At 53.1% G+C, this 20,326-nt stretch overlaps 8 protein-coding genes across 8 annotated transcripts; 5 read left to right on the forward strand and 3 right to left on the reverse strand.

The window, feature by feature from the left end:
* Positions 1–459: 459 nt before the first annotated feature.
* Positions 460–2,112, forward strand: BU26DRAFT_224496 (uncharacterized protein). Its single transcript, XM_033820793.1, has 2 exons — positions 460–1,595; positions 1,649–2,112. Exons 1-2 carry the CDS (start codon positions 669–671, stop codon positions 1,916–1,918), a joined length of 1,197 nt encoding a protein of 398 aa, XP_033688529.1. The 5' UTR covers positions 460–668; the 3' UTR covers positions 1,919–2,112.
* Positions 2,113–3,201: 1,089 nt separating this feature from the next.
* On the reverse strand, positions 3,202–5,924 carry BU26DRAFT_501691 (dynamin-1; the record flags this gene model as incomplete). Its single annotated transcript, XM_033826586.1, has 5 exons — positions 3,202–3,209; positions 3,265–3,498; positions 3,561–3,689; positions 3,743–3,983; positions 4,050–5,924. 5 exons carry the CDS (start codon positions 5,922–5,924, stop codon positions 3,202–3,204), a joined length of 2,487 nt encoding a protein of 828 aa, XP_033688530.1.
* Positions 5,925–6,972: 1,048 nt separating this feature from the next.
* BU26DRAFT_547985 (thioredoxin-domain-containing protein) lies at positions 6,973–8,705 on the reverse strand (the record flags this gene model as incomplete). The annotated part of the gene is made up of 3 exons (XM_033831909.1): positions 6,973–8,455; positions 8,503–8,510; positions 8,559–8,705. The coding sequence occupies 3 exons, from the start codon at positions 8,703–8,705 to the stop codon at positions 7,087–7,089; spliced, it is 1,524 nt and encodes a 507-aa protein (XP_033688531.1). The 3' UTR covers positions 6,973–7,086.
* Positions 8,706–8,927: 222 nt separating this feature from the next.
* Positions 8,928–10,616, forward strand: BU26DRAFT_601638 (DUF605-domain-containing protein). Its single transcript, XM_033835274.1, has 3 exons — positions 8,928–9,171; positions 9,224–9,455; positions 9,507–10,616. The coding sequence occupies exons 1-3, from the start codon at positions 8,994–8,996 to the stop codon at positions 10,462–10,464; spliced, it is 1,368 nt and encodes a 455-aa protein (XP_033688532.1). The 5' UTR covers positions 8,928–8,993; the 3' UTR covers positions 10,465–10,616.
* Positions 10,617–10,813: 197 nt separating this feature from the next.
* Positions 10,814–13,446, forward strand: BU26DRAFT_450412 (Sec1-like protein; the record flags this gene model as incomplete). The annotated part of the gene is made up of 4 exons (XM_033824743.1): positions 10,814–10,891; positions 10,942–11,137; positions 11,354–11,565; positions 11,614–13,446. The coding sequence occupies 4 exons, from the start codon at positions 10,814–10,816 to the stop codon at positions 13,102–13,104; spliced, it is 1,977 nt and encodes a 658-aa protein (XP_033688533.1). The 3' UTR covers positions 13,105–13,446.
* On the forward strand, positions 13,169–14,665 carry BU26DRAFT_588535 (phospholipase; the record flags this gene model as incomplete). The annotated part of the gene is made up of 3 exons (XM_033834715.1): positions 13,169–13,726; positions 13,780–14,016; positions 14,074–14,665. The coding sequence occupies exons 1-3, from the start codon at positions 13,566–13,568 to the stop codon at positions 14,663–14,665; spliced, it is 990 nt and encodes a 329-aa protein (XP_033688534.1). The 5' UTR covers positions 13,169–13,565.
* Positions 14,666–14,976: 311 nt separating this feature from the next.
* On the forward strand, positions 14,977–15,717 carry BU26DRAFT_409237 (WD40 repeat-like protein; the record flags this gene model as incomplete). The annotated part of the gene is made up of 2 exons (XM_033822906.1): positions 14,977–15,366; positions 15,493–15,717. Coding segments are annotated over 2 exons (615 nt in total), but the record flags the coding sequence as incomplete, so codon positions are not given.
* Positions 15,718–15,853: 136 nt separating this feature from the next.
* Positions 15,854–17,446, reverse strand: BU26DRAFT_560826 (uncharacterized protein; the record flags this gene model as incomplete). Its single annotated transcript, XM_033832837.1, has 7 exons — positions 15,854–15,997; positions 16,062–16,352; positions 16,406–16,773; positions 16,829–17,001; positions 17,056–17,093; positions 17,151–17,200; positions 17,260–17,446. The coding sequence occupies 7 exons, from the start codon at positions 17,444–17,446 to the stop codon at positions 15,854–15,856; spliced, it is 1,251 nt and encodes a 416-aa protein (XP_033688536.1).
* Positions 17,447–20,326: the final 2,880 nt, after the last annotated feature.

The raw sequence follows: 20,326 nt of genomic DNA on the forward strand, positions 1-20,326 counted from the left end.
TCAGGCACCTGGTGAAATATGGTGCCTGCGGTGATGACGAGCTGTTGCTGGATATGGTTACTACTTCACGTGACCTGGTCGTGTATATATATAGCCATATTTCCCGTATTCTCAATCAATCAACTTATGTCTCGATACTTGCCAATTCACCTGAAACGAGCGTTTCGTGTGAAGGAAGTTTGCTTTCCGCTGGCTCACTGTGATCACAATATTAGAACGGGCATTTGTAGAGAGTCTTGCCGTGAGTAGATTCGTAAACGCTTTTGATCCAACTAGGGATTGGATGTGAAGCAGTGATTCTAAGACGCGCAGTGGGCTTTCTTCAACCCCCTGTCGCCCTAGCCATAAGTGGTCAAGTTTAACTGAATAAGTGCTTAGTAATCCACCGTTCCTATTCTCGTTGCCTGGCGTCGCTTCGTCCCTCGTCGACACCACATACTCGTTATCATTTCAACGCCCGGCTACGTTTTGCGACTTTGCCTCTTTCCCCGTCCTGACCATCGCAGGACTGTTGTGTCTGCCCGGAGCACTACAGTCGGCCAGTCACCTCCTTATCTCTCCTACCGGTGCACCCGTTGTGTAAGCCCCCATCAGCCTGCCCTACCCGTAAAGGAATTGCGAAAGGAGAAACTCGCGGTGCAAGTGCGAGTGCGGCACTGTCCAGAGCCATGGCTGGATTCCATGATATCAGCTTCGACCTTCTCTACGTCATCTTTTCCGAGATCCAATCCGAGAAGGGCCAGCTCTTCAACCTGACACTCACATGCCGCTCATTCCGTGAGGTGGCTCAGCGATTACTGGACCGAAATGCTACGATATCCAAACCTGAAGGCCTCGATCTCTTCCTCCGTACTTTGGCGGTCCGGCCTGAGCTCGGGCACCGCGTGCATCGACTGGACCTCGACCTGCTTCTCAGAGATATCCAACCGCACAAAAAGCAAAGCAGAATTCCTGAGATTATTGGCTTGCTACCCAACCTACGCCAGTTCAGTTATCAGTCACGTGACTACAAGCTCTGGCAGTGGGGTATCCCATTTCCATTCAAATCCCTCAGGCTCAATACGTATGAAGAGCTCCGCAAAGTCGAATGGCACCACAATGTGACTCCCGATGAACTACTGCTGTGCATGCGTCTACCACGAATAGAAAGCATATACTTTCGTGGACTGCGCGCCGATTCCTTAGCGTCGAAACGTTTCTCGGTTCCAGGATGGACGTTTGGCAACTCCTCAGTCGTGGAGCTTCGGATGGGGCCTAACTCAGACCTTCCGATGGAGACTTTTCGGACGCTTATGCAAGTGCCACGATCCTTGCGCAAACTAGCCCTCAATATACAGGACCAATACGTCCAGCATGGACTACACGTGGAAGCGCATCGCATTGCTTGGATGTTGGAGCCGATTCAGGAAACCCTTGAAGAGCTCGACATCCCCGCGCTGCAAGGGCACATGAAACCTTCAGAACAGCCAGCAGACCTGTCGGCATTCTGCTCCCTGAGGAAGCTTTCCATCCCTCTTCGTTACCTCTTCACGCATGGCCCTCAGACGCCATACTCCCTATCTGAACTTTTACCGTCTTCTTTGAAGGAGCTAAGGGTGAGTTGTCGACCCAACCCTTGAACGACAGCTACTTATTCCATACCACACAGATATCTTTTGTCTCAAACAACTGGAGCACGCCTGAGACTATACAAAACTTTCAAGCCTTGAACAACTGGCTTAGAGATGCTCCTGAATCGGACGGAGCACAATCGCGACTGCCGAATCTGGCTTGTGTTACGCTCGAAGCGTCAACATTCACTTATCCTTATGGCGATCTGAACAAGAATCTTGTCCATGAGATGGTGAATAACTGGGGATTATCTGAGGAGGGCGGCGCCAGAAGACTCGAGTTGCGACATACAGGAGGAGGGCCTTGACATGGTCCGAGGATTCCAGACCGTACCGTCCAGAAGCGACGCATACACACAACCTCACCACTCATGGATGACACAAAAACCCCTGCCTCACAAACAAACAAGTCCCCGCCATGTTGCAATGCCCATAAAACGGCCTCGTCATCCCACTCCCATACAAAACCCCCGCGTACCAAAACTGAAACCTCATCACATTCGGCGTCGCGTACTTGATAACGGCGACGTACGGCAGCCCCCTCCCGCCGACGTCCACCCCCTTGACATAGTTACCCGACCGGCCGATTTCATGGCACGCGTTGTCGTAGAGGAGGACGACGCAGTCTATGTATATGTAAGCCTTAGCGGAGAATGGTGGAAGATTGAGAGGAGGGGCTGGACTTGCGTATATGAATGGTGGCTTCGCAGCGGAAGACTGCTTGGCAGGATTCTGGGCCCTGGCCGACGCAGATGTCGTCGGGGGCGAGGAGCTCGTTCGTAGCGTTGGAGATTGGGGACGCGGCTGCGAAACCGAGTACCGCGGCGAGGAAGAAAGAGAAAGCGGGGAGCTTCATGGCGTTATCGACTGGATTCTTGACAGTTTGCGAACCATACAACACGACCTCTTCAGAGGCGGGTCTCTGGGGGAATTTATCTCACCATTCTCGTGCGCTCTTTGCGCACGCAGCCGAGGTCGGCGTAGGAGAGGTTACGCACAGCGGACGAGTGCGCTTCTCCGCCGCTTCGCTCGCACCATTACATTCTGCATCACGGTTGTACGCGGGCGGTACCAGGTACAGTGTGGCTATTCAAGCTTCTTACTGTAGTATTCGGCATAAGTTTTACCAATTCTCCACTTGTTCGTGCCCCGTGCGAAGGGAGCTACATACCTCGCGAAGGCCTTCTATAGCCTGTTATACACGGTAGAATTGCTACAAGGGGCCGTGTGTAGCTGTGGCCGCAAAGTGGAGAATTGGGAAAGGTTATACTGCATACCACAATAGAGATTACTTGTAGTAGGCTTGGGGTGTAATTGGTACGTGACTCGTCGAGGGTACATATGTGACTGTCTATTTCAAGCAAACCATCACAGGTGGAATTCGCTGCTAAAAGGGGTAAGAGGGGCAGTTGTCTCGCGTCGAGCGCACTACGCAATGCTGGCGAACAGGGCAAGGCAGAGTCTCGTGGAACGCGAAAATAACATTGCTCGGTTCTTATACATCTACACAAAGAAGCGCGGTATAAACAAAAAGACATCCGAAGCACACAATTAACCTCGCCCCAATCACTGGTCATCAATCTTCATGCACTCAAGCTTCTGTACGGCAGTCAGCTACCTTGCTCACACTCCAAATGCCTCGCCATGAACTTACGAGCAGCCATCTCTCGAGAGCTTTGCACTGGCGAATACATTGCGTCCTCGCTCTCAGACTGAGAATCAGCAACGAAGTTGGGCGGCCAGTTTCGATATCGCGGCTTAGTAGACGCCTTCTTGGTGGGCGTCGGTGTCACCGAGCGACTCCGGCTATGCAAGCCCTTTCTGGGCTTTGGGTCGGTGGGCGGCGGTGTGACGGTGAGGTTGTTGAAGTGCGAAGTGATACCGTCCACTGATAGGGGGTTAGCATCGTTCTGAAGAACCAGTGGCACGAGGGATGCAGAATGAGCTTACCTTGGTCATCGTCTTGATTCTGGCTCCCGTTTTCGGTCTGCGGGATGGGCGTGCGAGGTCGCGACTCGCTAGGGATGGTGCGTCGCGACCTCGAAGCGGTCTTCGTAACGCGGGTGGGGGGTCTTAAGGCTTTGCCAAAATTAGTAATAGAAATTAGAAGCAACAAAGCTACATGCACTCACCGGATCGAGCGTCGCACGCGTGGACGTGCAGGATGCGCTTGCCGTATTTCAAATCGTCCAGCTTCTGCTTCAGCGCCGCACGCTCGGTACGAATCTCTTCGGACTCCGAGGCAATGGCTCGAAGCGTGTCTTCTTCCATGCTGGAGATGAGGACGGGGGAGAAGATGGATTCTAGACGCGCGATTAGGCAGTTTTCGATCGCGAGGACGGCGACATTGTTGATGAAGACCGAGATGGCTTTCTGTGGTGGAGTTAGTATGCATTATTTGTAGGGGCCTGAACAGGGATGGAACCGAATAAGACCGACCTTGTAGTACGTCTGCATGAGGTCTAGAATCTCAGAGTTGGTGAAGTCGTCAATAGACTCGGTCAAGAGCTGGTGGGTAGAGATCTTCCCGAAGACTGGAGTCTGCGATTGCATCTGGAGACGCTTAGAGGAGCGCCTGGACCGGATGTCTTCGATCTCGCAGATGAAGGTTGGATCGTACGTGACGGGATCTTGTTCCGTGTAGGGTAGCAGCAGTTCGCCTAGCTTCGCCTTGACATTCTCCCATCGCTGCTCCAGCTCAGGCTCGACTTGTTCGAGTATGAGCATGTTGCGCGTTCGCGTATCCATTAAGGAGCTTAATCCTAGATTGATGTAGTCTTTGACAGCCTGGAATACCCGTTCAAGATGATGCTCGGCAATTTCTGCCCACGGTTCCGACTGGCGGCGAAACACTTCTCCGATGACCCATGGGTTCACAAGAGAGGGCAATCCAGACTGCCGGCTTTGTCGGACGTAGTCGTTGATTTGTTCTTGGAGGAACTGGGTCCGCGCTAGGGCGCAAGGGTCATCGAAATGAGCATCGTATTCTTGGATTGCCTGGGATGAAAGAGCGCTGGTGCCGGATCCGGATGTGATGAATGCTTGCGCCTCGTCTGTGATCTCCCATGTATGGCCTTTGCGGTACATGGTGTGCGCGAACGCGATGTTGAGATTCTGGATCTCGGTACGGAGACGAGTAGGGGCTCGCTCGTCTGCCGCGGCCAAGTTGAAGAAAGGGTTGCTGTATAACCCTCTCAGCGCGTCGCGAGTGAGCATCTGAAACTTCTCTGCTTTCTCCGTGAGGTAGTCGCGCTGGAGGCGGTCACTGTCGCGGGGGTTGCCCAATGCTTTGAGGCTGGCTTCGGTCGATGTAATGGCGGCCTGGATGGTCGACACGAGGGAAGGCAGTTCTTTGCCAATGTGATCAAGTAAAACACGAGAGAGTCGCGTCCTCAAGGAAGCGATGCCGACGTCGGAGCGGGGAAGCGAAGCCCAAACGCCTCGCTGGAAGAACTGTCTCTCTGACTCATCGCGTTCCGCATCGGACTGCTCACACTCTTTGAAATCCCGGTTCTTCACAACGTGCCAGCGAAGCTTGAGGGGCGTGAGCTCGTTCTTCGCCAGTCTGATGACTTTTCCCTCGCTCGGTGATCCGCTGTTCAGGGTATCTGGTTTAGTTATGATACCCAGCGTTCGACAAGCCGTCGGATCGAAGTCCCTGATGTACGTGAAGACCTTTTGATTCTCCAGGTCATTCTTAGCGGAAACGACTGCGAGAATGATAGACTTCTCGTTGCGCATGTAGCTTTCGATAAGGTCGATGACCCTTTCCGCCCCTCCCCCTCCTTCGAGCTGTGACTGGATGATACCAGGTAGGTCCACGATAGTCAAAGAAGGTAGATCAGGGCCAGAATACTTGATCCGAAGGATGTCTTCGAAGAAGGGACCACGATTTGATCTTGTACCGATGGACATTTGTTCCTTTGCTTGCTGGACCAGGGCCGGGAAAGACATTTCTTCGCGCGATGTGAAGCGCCGACTGAACTTGGATAGTTCACGTCGCTCGGCTTGGGACCGTTCCTTGCCTGGAACGATAGTGCATGTTATGTCGACGGCACTGTCCTTTCGGAGGACCAATTCCGTCGCGAAAGTTGTGCATAGGCCGTCTCCAGTTGGAAAGCGGAGTCGGGTCAAGCCTTCGAGCAGGGAGCTCTTTCCCGATGACTGCTCTCCGCAGACAATGAGCTGTGGGAGACTGATGTTGTAATGGCCCAGGCCTTGGTTCCGAAGCTTGTCGATGGCGTCTAGCAGTTCTACCTGCTCCGGAGACTGAAGTTGTTCTAGCGAGACCGATTCTGGGGAAGGGGATTCCATTATGGCAAGTCGGGAGAAATGAGTACACGAAAGAGTGATATGTAATAGTTCGGTTAGTTGGCGACAAGTTGATGTAAAGTGGTTGATGTGGGAGAGTAAGGACCGGCCTCCCTTCGCGGAGATGTCGTCTTTTTAATGCCGTCCCTCTCCAGTCACCTGCTCGAGACCTCCGGCCAGAAGGAAGTTCCCCATAGCACAAGCGCTACAAGTCATGTTTGGATGACCGAGCATGGGCTGAAGGAGGATGGAGAGATTCATGCACGAGCTCGAAGAGCCAATAGAAGCCGCTATCTGGTATCGAAGAAGGATTGGACACAGCCGTCTAACGAAGCAGCACGCGCGTAGTATCTGCAAGCTTATCTGCTGATTCGTAGAAGCGGACAGTGCGGAGTAGTTTGGGGGTGCGCAACGTATCAGCGGCTACGCAACGGAGGCACAGAGTCGCACTGAAGCGTTTGGAAATATGTTCATATGTCGATATTGAAACGCTCTCGGGCAATACCCCAGGCTTGCTGCAATGCGGGACGCAGCGCGCGGCTCGATGCGAGTTCCAGGAAGCGGTTATCCATTTCTCCAGTGGCGTGAAGCTCGAGAATTCATGTTATTTATCCCAGCCAAAGCAGAGGCGGGATGGATCATCAGTTCGTCAGTCGGTGCGTATCTGTTCAATCCCAAAGAATCAACAAATACAGTAAAAGGAACGGGATTGTCATTCACGATATGGACATACCAGTTTATGGCCCCGATTTGGGCCTGTCTAGCGTAGCGTAAGCGCCGCACATGGACGGGGAATTGAAACGAGTTTGATGGCGGCACAGCACACTGCAGGTTGGGTGCTGCAACGCTCTCGATTCGGCAGGCAGACAAAACGAATTCGCACTCAAGTATACCACCGCATCATGGTGGATGGATGCATGGTGTTTCGGAGTTGAAAAGGCTTGGTGGGGAAGGGAGGCGCGAGGAAGGAGAAAGCCACCAAGCGGTGTCGCTGCTGACTAAGCGCCATCGAAGAGCGAACCCCAGCGTAGCAAGCACAGCAGCAGGGATGGACACGGTAAACATACCATAATTATATTGGCGGGGCATTTACGAGACACAAGCACTTGGAACATGGCCTGACAGGAGTACCGCGAGGATTTTGTGTACAGCGCCCAGGCATTTCTCAAAGCTCACTATGCTCGGGAACCGAGTTCGGCGTCTCTGACGGAGCCTCCGGTTCCTCTACGACCTCCTCCACCTCAATCTTGATCGGCTGCTGATCCGCTGGCTTCTCCCTAGCCTCCTCTTTCTCTCCCGTACCCAGCAACGAGTCTGGCAGCTTCTCTTTTTTACCTTCACCCATCCGGATAGCATCGACCCACTGCTCAACTTCCATGGAGCCGAAAGTCTCACCCGGGTACTTCTTATACCATCCTCGCTTACCATGAGTGGCGATCAGGTGCACTTGCTCATCACTTCCAAGTTTCAGTTCCGCGAGGAGGTTCGCTGCAAGAGGATTCGAGGTTGGTACGCCGACGAAGGGGAACAAGTGACCTTGCCGAGCGTCGTGCTTCTTGTGGATAGAAGCGAGAGAGGCCATTGCGGTTGTAGCAGCCTCGGACGATACATCCTTGGGCAGAATAGCAAGGATACAGGTCTTAGCCTGCTCGTTCAGACAAGAAGCTTGCAGTTCCGCAGATTCAGCCATCACCGGAATCGTAGGCTTTATCTCCTCTTCGGGAATGATGATCGGCTCTGAAGTGTCCTCGGTCTTGACGTTGGGGTCCGGAGACTCGGTGGGCTTGTTCGCCTCCTCGATGGTCTCGTCTTTGGCTGAAGCCGCGGCAGATGTCGCATCTGCAGACTTGTGGGAGGCTGAAGCTTTAGAGAATTTGGATGAGGCTTTTGCATCCTTCCTCGTGTCCTTCTTGGCCTTGGACTTCTTGGCCTTCGGTGGCGGGCAGTCGGGGTTCGGCGGGGCAATTTGCGAGAGGAATTGGACCATGGCGTCCTTGTTCATCTCGCCACCGTACTTGATCGGATCCTGCGAGCCTGCGGGAATGAGGATAAGGGTCGGGTATTCCTCGATGCCGTACTTCTCAACCGCTTGCGCTTCGCTCTTCTTGATCTGCGCGACGGAAACGATGCCGGCGAAGTCGATGGCCAGAGTCCTCAGCGTAGCGCTGATTTGACCCTTGTCGCTGAACAGGATGGCCTTCGCGCTGTCCTTGTTCTCGTCTAGCCACTCATCTAGCTTTGTATCCGTCACGCGCTTCACGTTGTTCGGGATCTTGTCTTTGACCGCGTCGACTATTGCCTTCGCCTGTCGCTGTCCCTGGTAGTCCTCCACAGTCGGCTTTCCCTGCTTCTTCCCCGGTCTCACGATCTTGAGCGTGGGGAAGCCCTGCACGCCCATCTGGCCGCAAAACGGCTTGTTCGCCTCATCGTCGCAGTTCACAGCGGCGACCTTGGCGATGCCTGCGAGGGATTTGGCAGCGGACTCGTATGCGGGCTTGAGGTTTTTACAATGGCCGCACCACGGCGCGTAGAACCTGGCGATGTCAAAGAAGGGCGAAAAGGCCGGGTTGGGAGAGCTTACTCGACAATCTGGCCATTGTTAGAGGAGACTCGGGGAGGCCCGGCTCAACAACTTACCGATGTGTAGTTTGACTTTGCAATTACCCTGTCGTAGTCGACGCCCGAGATCTGGAGCACGGCCGAGTTCTTTGAGTACAGGCTCTCGGCGCGAGCGCTGAGGGCGAGGGTAGCTGCCGCGGCGACGAGGGCGGTTGGGCGCACCATACTGGAAAGGTGGGAAGATGGGGATCAGTTGAAGTGAGAAGTGGCGGCGGGAGGACGGGAGCTAGGGCGGTCTTTATGTGGCGGGCGCTCACATCATGGTGTGATTGAAGCCAGGTTGTCCTTTTACCTGAAGCCGTTGCGGCATATGCTGCTTTAGCGCATGGCGGGGTGCAGCAGCAGGGGTCCGCGCCGCCAAGCCGCCGGTGACTTCACTCTCGTCCAGCACACTTCGGCGGCCCGTTTAACACCACGCCCCTCCGCTCCCATCCCCACTGCGACTCATCCACAATGGCCGACAACATCCCGGCCAAGTTCAAGGCCTTCAAAATAGCCCCCTTCGCCAAACTCGCCGCCCAGTACGACCACCTCGAGCTCAAGGACCCAGAGCACGGGGACCCAGAGCACGAGGACCCAGAGCACGAGGACCCCAAGCTCGAGCGCCGCGGGCGCATCATAGCCTTCTGGCGTATGTGCAAGCCCTGTTATAGCCCAAAAACCCCATATACTAATAGTCGCAGTGCGCTTCTACATTGCGGAAAAGATCCTCCCCTCCAATCTCCACGAGACCGACGCAGAATGCGGCGAATACGCGACAAATCTGATGGAGAAGCTCGAGCAGACCCGGAAAATGTACCCCGATGAGGATGCCCTGAAACGATATAACGCTGCCGCGCCCAAATTCTGCAAACGCTTTGCTCTGCATATCTTTGAAAAAGCAAATAAGGAAATGGCAACAGGCCACGCTTCGGAGTACGTTTGCCATATTTCCTAGTCCGTCGTGTATCTGACCTCGTGATCCAGAGACACCGCGGACACCTTTCAACGCGCTGCGAACCTCCTCGATATGTTGGCAATATGGGAGGAAGACCCCGAGCCCGATATCAAGTCGAAACGGAAGGCCGCAAAATACCACGCCATTCGCATCCTAAAAGCCCTCCGTGCAGGCGAAGACCCCAACCTCACGAATCCCGTCCACGAACCATCATCTCCACAAGCAGCGTCTCCTTTCGCCCTCGACCCAAACGACCCAGAAGTTCTAAACATAATCCAGGGCATCGAGAAGCCGCCCATGCAGAACCCGTACCAGTCATACGTGGAATCTGCACCTAATACCGACGCGCAGCCGTCACCAACATTCTCTGCACCGAAAGTTTCTCCGCCGCCGAACCTTCCTTCAGCACCCACAGGGTATGGCTCGCACCGCGATGTATCGCCCATGTCGCATCCGGCTGCGTCTCGTCAGGGCTCCGTAGATTCGGCAGGTGGGGGATATTTTCCAAGGGCCAATGTCCCAACCTTTACGGCAGACAATGCGGCGCCTGGCCTGCCAACTGCGCCTTCCCTAGAGGACGAACCAATGACCACCCCATTCGAGACCTCATCTCTGCCGACAGGGTCTGAGATGCCCCAAGCACCACAAGTCCCCGACCCGCAGAACTTCTATCAAAATGCAACATTGCCGCCGCAAAATATGTTTCAGCAGGCCCCACCGCGGTCCGGTTTCGCATCACCGCCGCCGCCGACATTCCGAGCTCCGTCACAGCCACAATATAATCATTCGCCTCAACCGCCGCAACCCCCTCAGCCAGCGCCAATGACAACCCAGGTCTTTCATCAGGACCCTATTAGGACTGACGAAGAGTCGGTGCTCGAAGCTCAGAAGCACGCTAAGTGGGCAATATCTGCGCTAAACTTTGAGGATGTAAATACCGCTGTCAAAGAGTTGAGGGTAGCTTTGAGAGCTTTGGGTGCCAACTAGAGCCAAGGCCATGTAGGATATGATCCTGAGGGAGCTGGATAATCTTCTCCTAGTAGGATTCGTTGTATACCCCGGGACAGCGCATAGATATACGATGATGATTGTACGCTGAAACGAAATCCAATGCGAAGAATACCAGTAGAGAATCCCACAATTACATTCTATCTTTGGCCTTGTGCCAAGCATCTGGTTCGCATGACTAATTTGACGCACGTGCCATGCAATTCCCTGCCACACGTCAACTTCGCTTCAACCCTCTAGAGACCTTGCACCGGGAGGCAGCAACCCCGACATCAACATGCCTTCGCACCTATCAAGCACCTCTCATATTATCTGAGATACAGGCAACATGGGCCCTCCTACACCATTCAACGCTTCAGACGTCGCTGAAAAAGCGCGTCGGGACCTGCTTCTTCTGCTCGAGGGTGTAAGGTAATATCGTCATCGCCATGCATTGTCAGTACTGATGCATGTTAGATAAGAGGAAAGAAGAACCTTGTCCTCGAGAAGGCGCTCGCGGGGTCTCTGAACCTACTCGTCAAGTTCTCAACGCTACAGGAATATGGCGTCGATAAGCCGTTCTTTTTGGAGAACGACAACGTCGACTCGTCGCAGCGGAACGTGGTGTTCCTCGTTAGAGGAGAGAAGGCGAAGACGGTGTTGGCGGTTTCTAGTAAGTTCTCTGTTGCTCTTTTCTCTAGAATTAGCTTCACGAGTCGTGCATGGCCGCGTTTGCTTGGGATCTTAAGTAGGCGAGACAGACACCATCTACTCTGCCTGGCCAGTCTTGATCCCTATATCAAACAATACCCTATAGCATTTTCTATGGATATCCCCTTGCACTTCCATATGGGGAGACTCTATCATTAGGTGCTAACATCCATCCCAGATCAGATCAAGCGAATACGCCGAGAAAGCCAAATCGAGCATGAGTTCTCCATCTTTTGGGTGCCGCGGCGGACCCTCGTCTCAGACCAGTTGCTCGAAGAGGCGGGTGTACTTGGCGAGGCAAGCGTGAGCGAGTGGCCGATGTTCTTCGTGCCGCTTGCGGACGATGTCTTGTCGCTGGAGCTTGAAGACGCTGTGACAGATCTTTATTTGGTACACCTCTCGCACATACCTTTTTCAAAATGTACTGACTAGATCTAGCGGAAAGATCCTACGTCGATATACCTCTCAGCCAAAGCTTTGATGCTCCAACAACAGAAACATGGGCTTTTCCCGCGTATACTAGGAAAGGGAGACAACGGCAAACGCCTTGCTGATCTTCTGATCCGGATGCGTACCGAAGTCACGGCGGGCGAGAGTCCAAGCGCGACTGGGCCCTCATTCCTCGGGTTAACACCGAGTTCAACCATCGACAGTCTCATCATCATTGATCGAGACGTGGACTTTCCCACTGTCCTCCTCACCCAACTCACCTACGAAGGCCTCATTGATGAAGTCTTCAACATCGCTGCGAACCAGACAGAGGTCGACTCTTCAGTTGTCGGTGGCACAGCGCCACAATCCGGTCAAACCGGCTCTGCGTCGACGAGCATGAAGCGCAAGATCATGATTGACCCCAAGGATTATCTCTACTCTACCCTCGGCGATTCGAACTTCGCCATTGTAGGTAACCTTCTTAACAAGGCTGCAAGGCGGCTTCAAAGTAGCACGGAGCGGAACCAGCTTGCTGCGAAAACCACAGCTGAGCTGCGAGAGTTCGTCGCCAAATTGCCAGGGTACCAGGCCGAGCAGGCCAGTCTCAAACTTCATACCTCTCTTGCCGAAGAGATCATCAAGTATACGCACACCGACATCTTCACGCGGTCTCTTGAAGTCCAACAGAACATTATGTCTGGCTTGGATCCCACTACGCAGCATGAGAACATCACGGAACTCATCAACCGCGACGTCCCACTCCCCATCATTCTTCGGCTTCTCTGTTTAGAAAGCACAACAAACGCCGGTATGCGGCATAAAGACCTGGAGACCTTCAAGCGCGCAGTCATTCAAGCCTATGGGCCCCAGCACATCCTTACATTGTCATCCCTGGAAAAGATGAGTCTCCTGCAACCTCGTGGCGGATCGGGCCTGGGAGCAACGCCAGCTGCCAAACCAGGATCTGTGACCAACTACACGCCGTTGAGGAAATCTCTTCGGTTGTGGGACGATGAAGTAAACGAGGCCGAACCTAACGACATCTCCTACACATTTTCCGGCTACGCACCTCTCTCAGTCCGTCTCATCCAATCTATCATCCAGAAACAGACCCTTGCCAACATCATCAAGCCGCCTTCAGACCCCCGAGCAGCGGCCCAAGCAAATCCGTTAGCACAGGGTTTGCGCATTTTCGACGATGCGAGCAAGTATGTGCGCGGTGCCACATTCGACGAAACCCAGACGGGTGAGGAGAAAGCCATCAAAGCGCGGAGTATGCTCAATGGAAGCCACAACGATGCCGCAAAAACAATCGTGGTGTTCTTCCTTGGTGGAATGACTCGGGCGGAAATTGCAGCGCTACGATTCATCGGCAGCAAACTGAAGGAAGTTGGAGGCGAGGTTCGGGGAAGCAGGATAGTTATCTGTTCTACGAATATGATCAGGGGTAGTGGGTTGGTTGGGAGTGCGATTGAGAGGGAGAGATTCGGGGGATAGATATCACGGCTTCCGTGGTTGTGACAATTTGAACACTGGGATTGCGAACGGACAGGCGTTTACCTTTCTCATCCTTCACCTCAAGACGAAGCCGTGCTCTTATATTTTTGCGCTAGGGATCGCTGGGTCATACGATGATGGTGATGCATTTGGCGCTCTTGAGAACAGATGCCCAATGATCTGGCCCAATAAAAGCCTTCGTGCGTGGGTCACAGAATGTGGAGCTGGTATTGGTCGAGATGAAGGCTAATTTACGGGCCGTGCTCTTTTGGTGGCTGACTGGGCGGTTACTGGGCAGCCGCAATGCTGCTGTATCCTCAGTCTCATCGGGCTGAAGAGGGGCCATAACTCTCTCTGCATCTTACACACGAATCCGTCCTTGTGAAGTCATCAGTGTGCTGCTTTACACTTTTCGTTAAATCGAGCTGCCTCACTCAGCTCCTGACCTGACCCTACCCGCCATGCCCGAGCATGATCTCCGCCTGCTCGCTCTCGACGGCGGCGGCGTCCGCGGCCTGTCGACGCTGCAGATCCTGAAGCAGCTCATGGATACCATCGATCCTGAATCGCCGCCAAAGCCTTGCGACTACTTCGACTTGATCGGAGGCACTAGTACCGGCGGGTCAGTATCGCTTTCTCTACTAGCTAGCTACAAGGCTGAAAAAGAAAACACAGGCTTATAGCGATCATGTTGGGTCGGCTGCACATGACGGTTGACGAGTGCATTGACGCGTATGCCACGCTATCAGACAGGATCTTTCGGAAGCAACGACACCGAGTTACGATCCGGGGCCAGGTCCAAGGACGATTCGATTCGGACGAGCTGGGGCGCGCGATTAAAGAGATTGTTGCGGGTCAGGCTGGAGCTGAGGATGCGCTGTTGAAAGATGCCCCGGATGCGAACTGCAAGGTGTTAGTTGAAACCTAGGATCCGTCCAGACTGATGTGACTCTAATGAGCAAATTGCAGATTCGTCTGTGCAACGAGTGGCGAGACGGGGGAAACCGTGCGGCTCACCAGCTACCGCTCTCGCGGCCGAGAACGCTTGCTCCGCACCACCAAGATATGGGAGGCGGGGCGAGCGACTTCAGCTGCCTCGTCCTTCTTCGACCCCATTACTATCGGTGTCTTTGGAGAGACCTTTGTCGATGGCGCGACGGGGGCGAATAACCCAGTGTACGAGGTGTGGAATGAGGCCCAGGATCTTTGGCCGTCTGACTCGTTTGAAGACAACGTCAAGCGCTTCGTGTCCATTGGGACGGGCGTTCCGTCACTTAGGCCGTTCGAGAACGATGTGCTCGGCGTTGGGCGCAGTCTGCTGGCGATTGCTACGGACACGGAACGGACGGCGGAGCGGTTTTGCCGCGACAAGGCGAGGCTACACAGTGCTGGGCGATATTATCGATTCAACGTGCTCAGAGGATTGGAAGATATCGGGCTGGAAGAGGCGAATCGCAGGAATGCGATTGTTGCGGCTACGGATCGATACATCGAGTCGCAGGAGGTGTTTCAGAAGATCAGGGCATGCGCGGATAGCACGTCCGGAACAGCAACAAGTTAGTGCTTTTATAGTTTGGGTTTGCAGGCTAAGTCTGGACGTTTGATAGCTTGAATTCTGGAGCTGACTTCAACTTTTTTCTAGATAGTGGAAGCCGCGGGGCAGTTATCCTCAGAGCGTTGGCCCAGTCGATGCGCGATTTGGAAGACCGGCGCTTAAGAGAGGCGGGGCAGCGCCTTGTTTTGCATGCCCACTCACTGCGGGTGAACGCCGTTGCCTACTCGCCGGATATGAAGACGGTTGCGTCCGGTTCTATGGACAGCACCGTGAAGATATGGGAGATTGAAACGGGGACCCTAAAGGGCGAACTAAGCGGTCACTTGGGGCCTGTCAATGCTATAGCCTTCTCCCCCGATGGAAAGGTGGTCGCGTCTGGCTCTGCTGATTCTAAATGCAGGCTATGGAATTTAGAGTCGGGAGAATTGGAATGCGAGCTCAGCCACGCGGGCAGCGTCAATTCTCTCGCCTTCTCTTCGGACGGGCGGTTGCTCGTGTCTGGCTCCTCTGATCGTACCATCAAGGTGTGGCTGGCCGGGACTGGGGAGCTGCTCAAAGAGCTAGAAGGACACACCAAGGCGGTCAGAGCCGTGGCTTTCTCGCGCGATGCAAGTGTCGTCGTATCCGGCTCTGAGGACCGCGCGGTTATGGTATGGAACGTCGAGTCCAGGCAGCCGTTACGAGAGCCCATATGGTGTCCCGATACCGTCAATGCTGTCGCGTACTCGGCCGTTACAGATACGATTGTGTTTGGGTGTGCTAATGGGACGATGAGGGAATGCGCGGTCGCCAGGACGGATACGGTGTGGGGGGTGAAGACTGCATTTGTGGAGCTTGTGGGTCACTGGGTAGCAGTAACCGCGGTGGCATTCTCGATGGATGGGCGGAAGATTGCGTCGGCTTCGGCGGATAGAACAATCAGGCTGTGGCATAGCGACTCTGGCCAGCTCTTGAGAGAGCTTAAGGGCCATGATGGGGAAGTTACCTCTATCGCATTTTCGCTGGATGGAAAGACGATTGCCTCTGCGTCCTCAGACAAGACAGTCCGGTTTTGGGATGTACATGATTAAGTTGGATCGAGACGGTACTGGAGCACTGTGGTTGCAGAGACGGAACTCTTACGTTCTGTTTTTCTTACTCTATGGGCCCATTGCATTGAGCTTGAACGCCACCTTACGCTGTCCGTCGAGGCGTTCACAAGTCGAAAAGCCCCTGTATCCCGCGTACCAACTTGTCCATAGTCTCGGTGTTCACTTTTATCGCCTGCTGAACTTGGACACTAGCTTGGGTATTCCCGCTTATAGCCGATGCGATTTCCAGGCTTGTGAGTTGGAGCAACTGGGAACAAGTGTTAGACTGGTTCCAATTGTGTACACTTTGAAAGGGGAAGATGGCTGCGTACCTGCTCCTGAATGTTCTTGGTTTGCTTTTCCATCCTCAACGAATGCTGATAGTTGCTGTGTGCCTGTATCCGCAGGCGCTGAAGATTATCTTCGATGCGGTCGAAGACGTGGTCTGGAACATCGACCATATCTCGAAACCGCCCATGTTCCTTTGCCATGGCATCGATCATGACTTTCATCGACGCAAGATGGTTCTGGTACTTGAGCTGGTATGCCAAAAGATCGTGGAGACGGCGAGACGTCTCCTCGAACTCGTCCCTTCTGAGTGCGCGGTTGAAGACTCTGTTTTGCTATATGAGGCGTCAGCATAGCCGGGGTGAAAATCAACATTCACAGTACATACCTCTTTGTCGATCTCTCTTTGGAGAGTCTCAAAAGAGAAGGTCCAGTCCTGCATTGTTTCGGAGAAGAAGAGAATATGGATCGAAAACGGATCCTCTTGCATACTCAACTCCTGCCGTTGCCTCATGGCCCGTTCGAATCTCCCCTCGCGAAAATTCCCACCCTCGTCGAGGACAATGACGGTGCATGTTCTTTTCTGCAAGTCGTATTGCAGGCAGATAGATACACGCCAGATCAGTATGGCCCAGCGATTTTGTTGAAACAGACGAATGTCGAAGAGGCGCCGGAAATCTTCGGTCCCGATGATGTCTCGGGTACCAGGGGCGTCCGCTGGCCATGTTCGCGGGGCAGAAAGCGACCACCATGTCTCTAATCGTGATTGGTAAGCGGTGAACTAGTCAAGAGAGGTATTGGAATGACGTACCAAAGGCTTCGGGGCTTTTGTTAGCACCGCCACGCCGAATATAACTGCCAAACGAAGACAGATGAGACGTTCCGACAAGATGGGGAAACGAGGGATTGACTTGAAGCACAGAGAGAAGCACGCGCATACACGGCATCCAGATGCGGTTGGAAGCACCTGGCTGCACCATGAAGCTATTCTTTAGTTAAAGATGACACGGCTTGGTAGCGAAGATATTTGATACTGACAAAAACTTCAGCCCCGTGCTGCTCAATTCTTGTGCGCGCTGTTGGGAAGGCAATGTCAGATACGTTTTCGAACGGCTTTGGATTCGGTTGCTCACCTCTCTGAAAAAGGGACAAATCTCCCGAAAATATAATTCCCTCTTTTCCCCTAGATGCGGGTTGTATTAGTATCTTGAATATGGAAAGAGCTGCCCATTGCTTTCTTACCTATGCCATCATTAGGAAGCAACCTGACCTCAAATGCCAATCCCTCTGCGTCCGGGTGGTCGCTTTGGCTCTGGAAGTTGCGAGATATGAGGTCCAAATGCTGTGCATCTCCCTCGGCACTCACACAATTCTCCGGGTAGTTGAGGTGATCGTCCAACATCATGAGGTCGAGCCTTAGGGAATCCATAACGCAAGAAGGGGCCACCTTTGTAATGATGAAGTTTGCCTGATGGTTCGCCTGGAGTAGAGGCGCGAGTTACTTCCTCCTTGAAAGCAGCGCTATGTAAGGAAATCTCAGGTTTCGCACAGAACTGGCTTAGAGTCAGCATATGTAGGATGTAGCAGGAGACAACTAGGGCTATCTGCCGCGCCTCTTCACATAATCGGTGACTTGCGCCCCTGCAAATGCCTCAGGGGGAGCCTATGAGAGTGGCCATCAGCTTGCCAAGCAAAGACACACGCGCAGCCCTTCAACGCATGCAATGTGATGTATGCCCATATGCGTCGCTCGTGGTCAGCTCCAAGTTCAGCTCCGAGTTCATGTTGCTTTTGAAGACCGGAAGTAGGGAAACTAAGCGAGATCCTTGGCAATCGAGATGTCGCCAAGCTTTATCCATCGCTTTTAGCTTCAATAGCTGCTGCTTCATCAATTGCACAGCGGCAAAGCAGTCGCAGATACCTTCTCCCTTAGAGATGCTGAAGGCAGACTCGAGAATGTTCCCCGGGGTTTTGCTTGAAATGAAGACAAAGTTGGAATGGTCGTAGTTTATTGAACAGACTTTTTCCGTCGCGAAGTCCATTGGAAAAGAAGTTCGTAGGTTCGGGAAATGCTCAATCCGACGCGGCTATTTTCCTTAGGTTTACGCCGCCATAGCTTGATTCAACTCGCTAATCAGTCAGGGCCAAGCAGCTCGTAGTTCGGTCCGAAAACGTGGATGGAATCTGGAGAGGTGCTGGATCATACGATTTCATAACGCTTCTATGTTTGTGGTGTTGGGCCGTAGGCGGCTGCCCGCCTGCTCGAAGTCATCCTTTTTCCGATATCTTCTCGGCGGAGCGCAGTGTAAAACAAATATCGTACAAAAGGGTGTAGTATTCTGGTGAGAGGGCTGAGGCGATGAAGCGAGAAGTTTATCTACGCCAAGGCACTGATATCTCTCTAATCCTTTTCTGGTATAGCATCTGTGGGGTCGAGAGCGGCTACAGTTAAAGCTAGGAAGGAATGGCCTGAATTGAGAAGGGGCGGGTTTACCGGTAGTTTCGCGTGCCGGGGCTGCGCCCGCGCCAAGTTTATATCGAATACGCAGGGGGCTCAGCTGCCAGCAAAAGGTTGCAGGCAGCCGTCATTTCTCTCTTGCTCAAAGTAGAGCGAAAGAACCTTGTCGAGGTAGCGAAGCATGCCCTGCATTATTGGGATGTGGGTATGTTCAGTAGTGGATATGCGTGTAATTGCCGATTAGATCCATATCTTAGTCACAATATTGACTCCGATGCTTAGTTGGTATCCGGTTGACGAACAAGTTCCTCGAGCTTGGCGATGCACCTCTGCAGCAACAACAGGTGCCTTTGGACGACTTTCAGAACCTGAACGTCGAAGATCGAAGGGTACGCCTGAAACACCTCAGTAAACAGGATCTCAAAGACCTCTTCGTTCAAGTTGTGGAAGAAGCTGAGGATGCGACTGCGGCTGTGCAGCGCTTTCAACAGCTCCTTCAGGAGTGATATTGTCAGAGCTAGGTCTGATCATGCGAGCTTGGACTCGAAGCAGGTCTTGCAAAATAAGTAGAAGCTCAGTAGTGCATTAATGTAGATGCACAATAAACACACTTCAATATTAACAACGTTCAGGCTTCACATTTAGTGATGCTTATCACCATAGCACTGAGCTATGTGCTCGTCGGCCTTGCAGTCACAGTGACAGGGAATGGTCTTTGACGCCCTGCGCCCAGCATCCAACACACCAAGGAAAAGAAATCGATCCTGACAAACCAGTGAGATTGCTGTCACATGCACTCAATCGTTTTAGCAGCCAGGAAAAGCAAGAATGCTCTTTCATCATTAGCAGGCAGCCTTCCATGCCTTCGTCAAGTTGGTTTTTGAAGCCATACCGTACGACGTCTCTTTTCCTTGCCCGCTGAGTTCCATAACTGTTCCTATTGCACGTTTTCACTGGCTATACGCGAGTAGAACCCAATTTTAGAAGGCCTCGGATACTTGACACAAGCCATTGAGGGGGCATTGGCGTCTGTGAAGACTCCGAGCCAGGACCTGATCTACATCGAGTAGATTCTTAATCACTGTGATAGATTGTAGCTAAGTCACAACGGTCACGGTTGCCCCTTGGAAAATAGTGGTTGCAGGCGTCTGAAGGTGTCCGGTTCCCCTTTTGTCAACGGTCTCACCCTGGGCAGATGGATAGAAGCACGGAATAGCACATGTTGTCCTTCTTTCTCACTCTACCGCTGATCAACCGGTGGATCATGCTGCAAGACACGTCGGAGACCGAATTTTCCCACAGCGTCGGTCTTTGCGCACAACAAAGTCGGTTGAATGTGAGGCACAGCATTATGAACCTCATGCGTCCATATCGGCAAAAAGGTGTGATGGACGACATACTAGGGTGCTGCAAGTGTCCACTGTCGCGTCGAAGTCCGAGGGAACCTCCTGCTTGGTACGCAGACGTCGGACTCAGTCATCTTGTTTGAGAACCTGGAGCCTACGAAATGCAGCATCTGACGTACGTCGCTAGCAAACATTGAAATTGTGCGGCGAGTGTTCAATATCGGACATCCATGTATTACTCGGAGATTGGAGCAATATTGACGGTTGTTGCCTTTTCTGCGCGTTGATGAAGTCGAAGGTTGCCTTCTTCCTGCATGCTTCGATTTCCAACCTCCTGGGACATCGCTCAGTTAAAGAGCGGTGTCCGCTTCATCCTGATCCTTGCAAATACTGAGCCTGAAATGAATTGCAGGGGTGGCTCAATAATTCATGCATATTTGCGATAGCATGGGAGATGTGAGAAGGCGGAGGGTGCTCGTTGATAGATTTTGCTGCAGCGCCGCAA

The sequence above is a fragment of the Trematosphaeria pertusa genome (assembly GCF_010094035.1).
Source record: "Trematosphaeria pertusa strain CBS 122368 unplaced genomic scaffold BU26scaffold_3, whole genome shotgun sequence".
NCBI classification, from domain to species: Eukaryota; Fungi; Ascomycota; class Dothideomycetes; order Pleosporales; family Trematosphaeriaceae; genus Trematosphaeria; species Trematosphaeria pertusa.